Raw genomic sequence first — 10094 nt, 5'->3', positions numbered from 1 at the left:
GGTTAAAGGAAGAATGGTTATATTTGGATAGGTAAATGGGTAAGTTCTTGAGCAAAGGAAAGATGGTGTATTGTAGAGCAAATACATTTAAAGGAGGTTCCTCCAACTGCATAGTTCAAAGCTTCCACACACATCTTAAGTAAGTTTTGAAATCTATGAAAGCCTTATTCCATTTTAATGTGTGAGGTTGAGTCAACAAGAGATTTTTGTGTGGAGACGAAGAATTGTTCTCTTTTAAGTCTTTTAGCCTAACATAGTTTAAACTGTAGCCAAGATTCAAAGATGCTGAAAAGTGGAACTAGATAAGATTCTGCTAGTGGTTTTCATTCTAGCAGGTAATTATTTTCATTACCTAGAGTTAAACAAGAGCCATATTTGCCGGCCATGATCTATTTGTCCTTTTTCTTCAAACAGGATAACCAAAGATACAGACAGTATTCAATAAAATAAAATAGATGAAACAAATTCTAAGAGACTGTGATGCCCCATGCTACATTTAACCTAATTTTATTCATGCTTGCCTTGGGATGGGGAATAGATCATTCAGTAAAAACATACAGTAAAAACAAAATATGTCTTATCATGTACAACTTTTAAACTACAATAATGATGTACCTTAATTACTTCCATGCACACAAGTCTAACATTACAGTTCTTTTTTTTTTAAAATAAACACAATTAAGACTTCTAGGAGCATTTTATAATAAAGTAATTCCTAATTTTTCTTTGTAGATAGATCAAGCACCTCCAAAATACAAATTCCTATACACAGTGAGCGCTTTACTTAAAATGAATACTTAAGTAAATTAAGTACATGGACAGCCTTAGGATAAGCTGACATTATATATTCAGCTAAATAGGCAACAAACCATAGTGCCAAATGGAAAAAGTGTATTTGCAAATAAATTTCAAAAACTAAGTTAACTTTTTATAATTAAATACAGAAAATATACTGATTTGCTAAAATAAATAAGATGTGATGTAGCAACATTTCACTATAAAGAATGCATACCAGAACATTTATAAACAGTGAGTGAATCTTATTAAGAATAGTTTACTACAATAAACGCTGGCTAAATAGAAGTGCATATTGTGAAGCACTATGGGTGGTATATGTTTTGCCACATACTTTTGTTACCTTGAGGTAGATAACACATGTGTACCAAATTCGGCATTCATTTTCAGTTGCTGCTGGTATCATGTGTTTTTAAGAAATGTGTACAGTATGAAAAACTTGAAAATACTCATGAATGAAAAATGTTTTAGGAAAAAAATAGATATTTTCATGCAATTATGTACAGTCTCACTGTGTAAATTTCAAGGCAAGATTTTTGTTTCCTGTAAAACAGATCATTGTTCTATGAGAGAATGTTTTTTACTTGTCTTAGTGCATTTCTTTTGTCTCCTCCTGCATTGCATTATTTTGCTCTATTCTTTATTTTTGTGTGCAAACGACATGCCAGTTAAAACGAAAACCATCTCACATGTAGAAAAAAAGTCTGGATTTTAAAAACCAAGAAAATATCCTTTCTAAATGACACCATCTGATTCAAGTAAAAAAATGACTTAAACACTAGTAATAAAGAAGACAAAACACATTTCATGAAGAATACAAAAGAAATGTCTGCTGAGTGTTTTAGTTCAGATGTTTCAGAATGCTGCTGTATGTTTTATGAGGAATCTGAGGGGAAGATTTCATAGCAGAAGGTGTTAATGTGGCCTGTATTGACTTAAGTGGTGACCCAACTGGACTGTGAAACTGTGGGATGCCTATGGATTCAAGCTGCTTGTTAAAGAGGAACTCTCCACTGTTGTTCAGAAATCCTTCCTCATTTCCTCTCTCCCCAAGCTTCCCATCCTCTACCGGCTCAGTTTCTAGCATTTCAGTATCCTCTTTCCTGCTAAAGAACTTGTCCAGGTAACTGGTGTAAGTGTTTTCCTTTTCAATTTGCTCATCCTTCCTTACCTCACAACAAAACTGATTTATGAGAAAACAGTCCTCCCCACCTCCCACAAACTGGCTATCCCAAGAAGACTGGTACAAGGCTTCTAATTGAGCCAAATTGGCCATTCCTTTCTCCTGTTTTTCTCGGCTTACTGACTTGGATATCAAACTTTTCAATTCTAGTTGGGACACTGAGCTATTCAAGTCATTTAATTTGTCAACAACATCAGTAGGCTCATGTTGTGAACTAAGTTGAATAGTTCCTGCAATAAAGGAATCAAAGTCAAATCCCTGATTCTTTTCCCTTTCTTTTTCAGCCAGTTGCTGTGACGCTTCCTCTAGAGCTATCTGGGCTTTAACCAATCCATTCCTTTCACATTTTGACTTGCCTTTCTTATCAGATTTTTCTTTGCTTTGTTCTTTCCAATTGGAAAGATCTATAATAAGCTTGGGTTCATAGTAATGATTAACTTCACTCTCTCTCCAAACTAAGTTATCTAAGTATGATGATGACCTCGTTTTGTAGTTACATGTATGGCTACACTCCAGATCACAATATTTGTTTTCATGATGATCTGAGTATTGCCAACAAGGCTCAGTAGAGTAACTGGTGTCAAAAGCAGGATCCTCCAAATACTTCTCACGATCTCCATCCAAATATTTTCGAGGATCGACTTGTACTTCTTCTTCATCAGTGACGTCGGACAGAGCTCTTGGGTCAAGCTGAACTTCATCAATATCAAAGTTGTTATGTATAGGCCAATCATGCTCTGAAAACTGACAATCATGGTACCTGAAAAAAATTAATACATTAGTCTTAGTCCAGGTGTATGATTTCATTTTCAAATTCACTGCGTGCCTTTTAGATCAAAACACTGTGCTTGCTAGGTCTATGAGGGGATAATAGGAGTGTTAAATCATGAGTCTTCCTCCAGGAATTTATAATTTATAATCTTAACGGACAGGTAAGCTCTGTTACTATATAAAGGAATATGAGGCAATATTTGGTAATTACCAATAAAGTATATAATTATATAAAATGTATACAAACATCTGAGTGGCTGATCTACAGTTCAATTCTAACACTGTTTCACACACAGAAAAAAATACTTTATGGCCACAAAATGTAGATCTCTAATCTCAATCAGGTGTCATACAGATTTTCACTCTACTGGTAATAAGGCAGATAAGAAGAGGACTTGATGGAAATCATCACCATGAACAGAAAAAACAAAAAACAAAAAAACCCAACAAGTATCCATGTATATGTTTTACTGAATGTGGTATCCTCTTACTAACACATTACAGTAAGGTGACCACACCATGCTCAAGTAGAGGCAGACTGAGACACACATGAAAACATGGGGGTTTGAGGAGGAGGGAACAGAAAAGAGATTAGATAACTAATAAGTATGATAGAAAACGTGGAGACTGGAAAACATCTGGGTATGTGAGGAAAAAACTATACACAGATGGTAGAAATGTTCATGTGGAGAAAGAAAATGGTTGGCAGATGTGTGTAAACATACTCTCAAACACCTCAACATTTTAGGAGTAAAAAAAATGCAACAAGTGAACTAATTTCAACATTAACTACTTCTTGTTCCAAAGTAGCATTTAATTTTTCTCATTATGTATATCCTAAGCAGTAATTATTAAATATTTAAATCACATAAAGGCTATTCAAAGACAGCAGTAAGTTCAGCAGAAACCCAAGACCAATTCTAAATTTTTAAGACTTTTACATTGTCTTATCATATATAATTTAAAATTAAAACTCACTATATTATGGTTCATTGAAAATAAAATCTTTTTTTAAAAAAAAAATCTTTTTCTAATTTAGAGTCAATTTACCTTTCCCAGTTATAAATGTGACTATGAGTTTCATCCATAAGCAAAATATCATCAACTTCATCTTCAATATGAAAAGGATGACTTGAAATTGGCTCATCCATTGGAAAAGAATAAATGCTCATGTAAGGATGGGAAAGCGCTTCTTCTGCTGTCAACCGATCCATGGGGCTAAATGTCAAAATTTGTTCCAGGAAATCCAGTGCTGCAAAAGAAAGGAATAAAACACCTTAACTATACTGGAGGTCCACCAACCCATAAAGGACAAAAAGGGATTATAAAATTAAAAGGTAAGTTAATTTAAGTTTTGTCAGAGAAATAAAACTAACTTTCCTGATTCACTGATTGAAAAGACACGTGCCCAAGAAACAAAGTAAATATTTGAAATATACCCCAATCTCATATTATGGCCAGTTATAAAGAAAAAGGAATATATTAAGTTGAACCATGTGAAACTTTCATTTTTGTCAGTCAAAAACTGTCAAATAACAGCAATTTCATATGGCTCAACCTAATACATAGGTCCTAATTTCAGCTCTGCAACTCACAAGCTTAGCTGAATTACTAGCTAAGCTGAATTACTAGCTATGTGGGACTGGACAGGTTATTTAAACTTGCTGAACTTCAGTTTCTTCATGTGTAGAATGGATATAGAGACAGATGTCTTACAAGGTGTAAAAATTAAATGTATAGTGTCTAGTACTTAATACAAAGCCCTTTCCTCCCCTTATCTCACTAACTAGCTGTTGTACTAATTTGTTGATTTCTGTTTCACATCAATCACACTACAGCATATCACACAATGCACTTGATCATTTTAGGGCTATGGTGGAGCTACCACAAACCCAATTCTTCCCACTCAGTCTTTTAGGCCTTCCTAACTAAGCTCCTTACCCAGCCTGAACCACTCTGTCACCAGCCCTCCACCACCACACACTTGTACGCCTTAGGACTGACACCAATCTTCGATTCTGAATCATTCCTACCTTCCACTTTCTCCATTTCCTAGCCATACAGTGCTGATAAAAACTAGATGCAAAATCACATATATATCTAGCTTTCTACAAATTCATACATACTGTGGAATTTCAATTTGGCCTTTGCTATTGCTTAGCAATGTTCCTCACTATCTCTTTATGCTATCTATCTTCCCATTATTCCCAACAGATAAACCTACTTCACATTTATCTCAATCCCTACTTCTTCACTATGGTCTATCACACATCTACTTAACCATACCTTCTGTCTCAAAGGAAAAGCTAGCTAGCCCTTCTCTCTAAAACTAAGCTGCACTCTAGAAAGGATGCTATTCTCAATTCCCAATCTCTCATTAACATGAAAAATAGCTGACATTTATATAGCCATTTATATTTTCACCTTTTCTCCACTCCTCTCTATTATATTACCCTAATCTAGGAAGTCATTTCATGATACAACAAACTGTTGTTCTTGGTTCTCCTGCAAGAGTCAGTCTTAGGCCAGGGCCCATGTGTCTCAAGGCAAGAGACAATCTGAGGCATCGAGTTATGGATGGTTGACTCAGCATAATTACCATCCTCAGAAGGAAACATATCCAGCTACACAAGAGGAATATACTCTAAAATCCCTAGCATTTGGGAACAGTAGATAGCAGGCAGAAAGAGGCAGAGGTAACAAAGAAAGTAGTCAGGCTGATGGACTTCCCTGGTGGCGCAGTGGTTAATAATCCGCCTACCAATACAGGGGATGGGTTTGATCCCTGGTCCGGGAAGATCCCACATGCCGCGGAGCAACTAAGCCTGTGTGCCACAACTACTGAGCCTGTGCTCTAGAGCCCACAAGCCACAACTACTGAGCCCGCATGCCACGACTACTGAAGCCCACGTGCCTAGAGCCCACATGCAACAAGAGAAGCCACCGCAATGAGAAGCCCACACACCGCAAGGAAGAGTAGCCCCTGCTCACCGCAACTAGAGAAAGCCTGTGCGCAGCAACAAAGACTCAACGCAGGAAAAAAAAAAAAGAAATTAGTCAGGCTGAGCTCCCAAATGTATGCAAATAAAAAACATTTCCATCATCGTTGGAAATGCTATTGGATAGTACTGCTCTAGAGGAAATCGGTCTATTTACTACAATGGTGTTGAAGTATAGGCTAAGATATAGAAATAAGTGGTAAATCTTTCCCACTCTTATTCAACATAGTTTTGGAAGTCCTAGCCATAGCAATCAGAGAAGAAAAAGAAATAAAAGGAATACAAAATGGAAAAGAAGTAAAACTGTCACTGTTTGCCAATAACATGATACTATATGTAGAAAATCCTAAAGATGCCACCAGAAAACTACTAGAACTAATCAATGAATTTGGTAAGGTTGCAGATACAAAATTAATGCACAGAAATCTCTGGCATTCCTATACACCAACAACGAAAAATCAGAAAGAGAAACTAAGGAAACACTCCCATTTACCATTGTAACAAAAAGAATAAAATACCTAGGAATAAACCTGTCTAAGGAGGAGAAAGACTTGTACTCAGAAAACTATAAAACACTGATGAAAGAAATCAAAGATGACATAAACAGATGGAGAAATATACCATGTTCTTGGATTGGAAGAATCAATAATGTGAAAATGACTATACTACTCAAAGCAATCTACAGATTCAATGCAGTGGCATTCTTCACAGAATTAGAACAAAAAATTTTACAATTCGTATGGAAACACGAAAGACCCCAAACAGCCAAAGCAATCTTGAGAAAGAAAAATGGAGTTGGAGGAATCAGGCTCCCCAACTTCAAACTATACCACAAAGCTACAGTAATCAAGACAGTATGGTACTGGCACAAAAACAGAAATACAGATCAATGGTACAGGATAGAATGCCCAGAGATAAACCCATGCACATATGGGCACCTAATTTATGACAAAGGAGGCAAGAACATACAATGGAGAAAAGACAGCCTCTTCAATAAGTGGTGCTGGGAAAACTGGACAGCTACATGTAAAATAATGAAATTTGACCACTACCTAACACCATACACAAAAATAAACTCCAAATGGCTTAAAGACTTAAATGTAAGACCAGACACTATAAAACTCTTAGAGGAAAACATAGGAAAAACACTCTTTGACATAAACCACAGCAAGATCTTTTTAGACCCACCTCCTAGAGTAACGGAAATAAAAACATAAAAAAACAAATGGGGCCTAATTAAACTTAAACGCTTTTGCACAGCAAAGGAAACCATAAAGAAGACAAAAAGACAACCCTCAGAATGGGAGAAAATATTTGCAAATGAAACAACAGACAAAGGATTAATCTCCAAAATATAAAAACAGCTCATGGAGCTCAATATCAAAAAAACAAACAATCCAGTTAAAAAAAGGATGGAAGGCCTAAATAGACATTTCACCAAGGAAGACATACAAATGGCCAAGAGACACATGAAAAGATGCTCAACATCACTAATTATTAGAAAAATGCAAATCAAAACTACAATGAGGTATCACCTCACGCTGGTCAGAACGGCCATTATCAAAAAAGCTAGAAACAATAAATGCTGGAAAGGGTGTGGTGAAAAGGGAACCCTCCTGCACTGTTGGTGGGAATATAAATTGATACAACCACTATGGAAAACAGTAATGGAGGTTCCTTAAAAAACTAAAAATAGAACTACCATATGACCCAACAATCTGACTACTGGGCATATACCAAGAAAACCATAATTCAAAAAGAGACATGTACCACAATGTTCACTGCAGCACTATTTACAATAGCCAGGACATGGAACCAACCTAAATGTCCATAGACAGATGAATGGATAAAGAAGATGTGGCACATATATCCAGTGGAATATTACTCAGCCATCAAAAGAAATGAAATGAGTTATTTGTAGTGAGGTGGATGGACCCAGAGTCTGTCATACAGAGTGAAGTAAGTCAGAAAGAGAAAAACAAATACCGTATGCTAACGCATATATGTGGAATCTAAAAAAGAAAAAAAAAATGGTACTGATAAACCTAGTTGCAGGGCAGGAATAAAGAGGTAGATATAGAGAATGGACTTGAGAACATGGGGTGGGAGGGCAAAGCTGGTTAAAGTGAGAGTAGCACTGACAATATATACACTACCAAATATAAAATGGTTGGCTGGTGGGAAGCAGCAGCATAGCATGGGAGATCAGCTCGGTGCTTTGCGATGACCTAGAGGGGTGGGACAGAGAGGATGGGAGGGAGGTTCAAGAGGGAGGGGATATGGGGACATGTGTTATGCATATGGTTGATTCGCTTTGTTGTGCAACAGAAACTAACACAGTATTATGAAGCAATTATACTTCAATAAAGATCTATTAAAAAAAAAGAAATAAGTGGTAAACTATAGAGAAAGGGAGGATGAAAGGTAAGAATGGAGGGAAATTTAAAAGATTGGGTATTAATCTAAAGACACTAATGGGAACAGGGTTCCTAGTAGTCTTAATGTGTTAATTCACATGTACTTAATCTTATTTGCTTTTTCCCTCTGATGATCATGAACAGAACACGAGAAAAGCTTAAGATGTTTAGGAAACTATATATCCCTATCTTTATGATTCATGAAAGAACTATTACAATCCTGGCATTGATGTAGCTAAATACAGTATGATAATTCTTAAAGATGTAAGACACAATCCACTTTTAAGAAAGATGTTTTTCGGGGGCGGCCTGGGAGCCGCGGCAGAAAGGCCCGCCTCCGTGCGCGCAGCCTGCGGGCGCGGGTCATGGCGCGGCTCCCGAAACTCGTAGTCTTCGATCTAGGTGAGGGACTGGATTGATTACACGCTGTGGCCGTTCTGGGTGGACACGCACGTAGACCCGCCGTTCCACAAGAGCAGTGATGGAACTGTACGAGATAGGCGGGGCCAGGCCGTCCGACTGTACCCAGAGGTGCCTAAGGTCCTGGAACGATTGCAGGGCTTGGGGGTGCCCGTCGCGGCCGCTTCACGGTAAGAAGAGCGACTGAGTCGGTCTAATGCCGAGAGGTGCATGCATGAGGAGACTTCCCGTGTAACCCTTGGCTGCAAAAATTTAGGCGGTGCAAATTTGCAGGTGTTACCAGCATTCATGTCCAGAATGGAATGAGCCTTCAGACCCTAACTCAAGGATTAGAGACATTTGCAAAGGCGCAAGCTGGACTCTGAGGTCCAGCCCTGTGGATGAGCCTCATTTGAGGCATAGAACTGAAAGGAAATCAGGAGGGCATTTTCAGGTGCATTTGTAAATTATTAAAGTGTATTTGTCAGTGGCAGAAGAGATCTTAAAAAAAAAGAAAGATGTTTTTCATGTCTAATGCTCTTCTTTTAAAGAATGTTATCTTATTACAGATAACTATTACAGGAGTTAGACTTTTGTATCTTATTTATATCAACAAACCCTAAAGATATGTCTTATTTTGAGATATGAAATTAATTACTTTAGTGGTCAACAGTTTTGATTCTCCCCCAGTTCCTACTACTTTCAAGTTTGCACAAACTCTCACATTTAGCACCTAATATTACTAACAGTGATCCGCCAACTTTTATGTAGGAAGTTTGCTCATATGGAGTTTTGATCTTTCCTCCTTCTCTTCCTTGCTCTGAAACCTTTGCTTTCCCTGACTCAATTCCCTCTTTCATACCTAAATCACATTTATATTCATACCCACATTTATGTATCATATAACCCTCACAGAACCCCATTCCAGCTTAGTGAGAGTCAGTAATTAATAGGTTCACCTAGCGTAGACAATGAGAGGTATAAGCTGGAAAAGTAGATGGAGTTAGAACCAGGAGAGAGGGGTTACTTTCTGGAATCTAGAAAATTATTCAGAGCAAAGACACAGATCCCAGCCTAAGTGCCAGGCCAAAAAAGGGAAAACCAGAGCTGAAGTTTTAGGTATACCTTAAAGTGTCTAAAGACTATTTGAGAGAATGCTACATATCTAAGGATAAAAAGCTAAAGCTTCCCTACACAAATCCTGCTTACACACAAACACACCATTACATGATGCCTACTCTTCAGTCACAATACCTTCTCGACTAATTCCCGGAAGCAGCTGAGTTAAAGGTCTGTGTGGCTCAGTCATGTCATTTCTAATGTAAACTGGAATTACGTTGAGAAGCTCCTGACGATCTTCCTCATGTACGACAGGAATAGATTCTAAAATCAGCTGCATCTGTTCAAGTTCATGTGCACCTGAGATCAAAAAAACACCAAATACAACAGGAATAAACACACTGTTTACTTATTGGCAATAAACATTCTAAAGCTATAGGCAAGTAACTTAAATATTGTAATGAACACTGG

General features: G+C 37.3%; 1 protein-coding gene and 1 pseudogene across 2 annotated transcripts in view; one reads left to right on the top strand and one right to left on the bottom strand.

The window, feature by feature from the left end:
• Window positions 1-489: 489 nt before the first annotated feature.
• MAPK6 (mitogen-activated protein kinase 6) overlaps window positions 490-10094 on the bottom strand; it is a 34343-nt gene continuing 24738 nt past the window's right edge. For both annotated transcript variants that reach the window (XM_068551716.1, XM_068551712.1), the window contains 3 exons: window positions 9819-9983; window positions 3800-4001; window positions 490-2738 (listed from right to left, as the gene is read on the bottom strand). In XM_068551716.1, the coding sequence (XP_068407817.1) occupies window positions 1637-2738; window positions 3800-4001; window positions 9819-9983 (1469 nt within the window). In that variant the 3' untranslated portion in view covers window positions 490-1636. The remainder of the gene's footprint in view (window positions 2739-3799; window positions 4002-9818; window positions 9984-10094) is intronic.
• On the top strand, window positions 8473-9071 carry LOC137759662 (magnesium-dependent phosphatase 1 pseudogene; annotated as a pseudogene).

The sequence above is a fragment of the Eschrichtius robustus genome, chromosome 1 (assembly GCF_028021215.1).
Source record: "Eschrichtius robustus isolate mEscRob2 chromosome 1, mEscRob2.pri, whole genome shotgun sequence".
NCBI classification, from domain to species: Eukaryota; Metazoa; Chordata; class Mammalia; order Artiodactyla; family Eschrichtiidae; genus Eschrichtius; species Eschrichtius robustus.
This window is presented reverse-complemented; position numbering and strand designations above follow the sequence as displayed.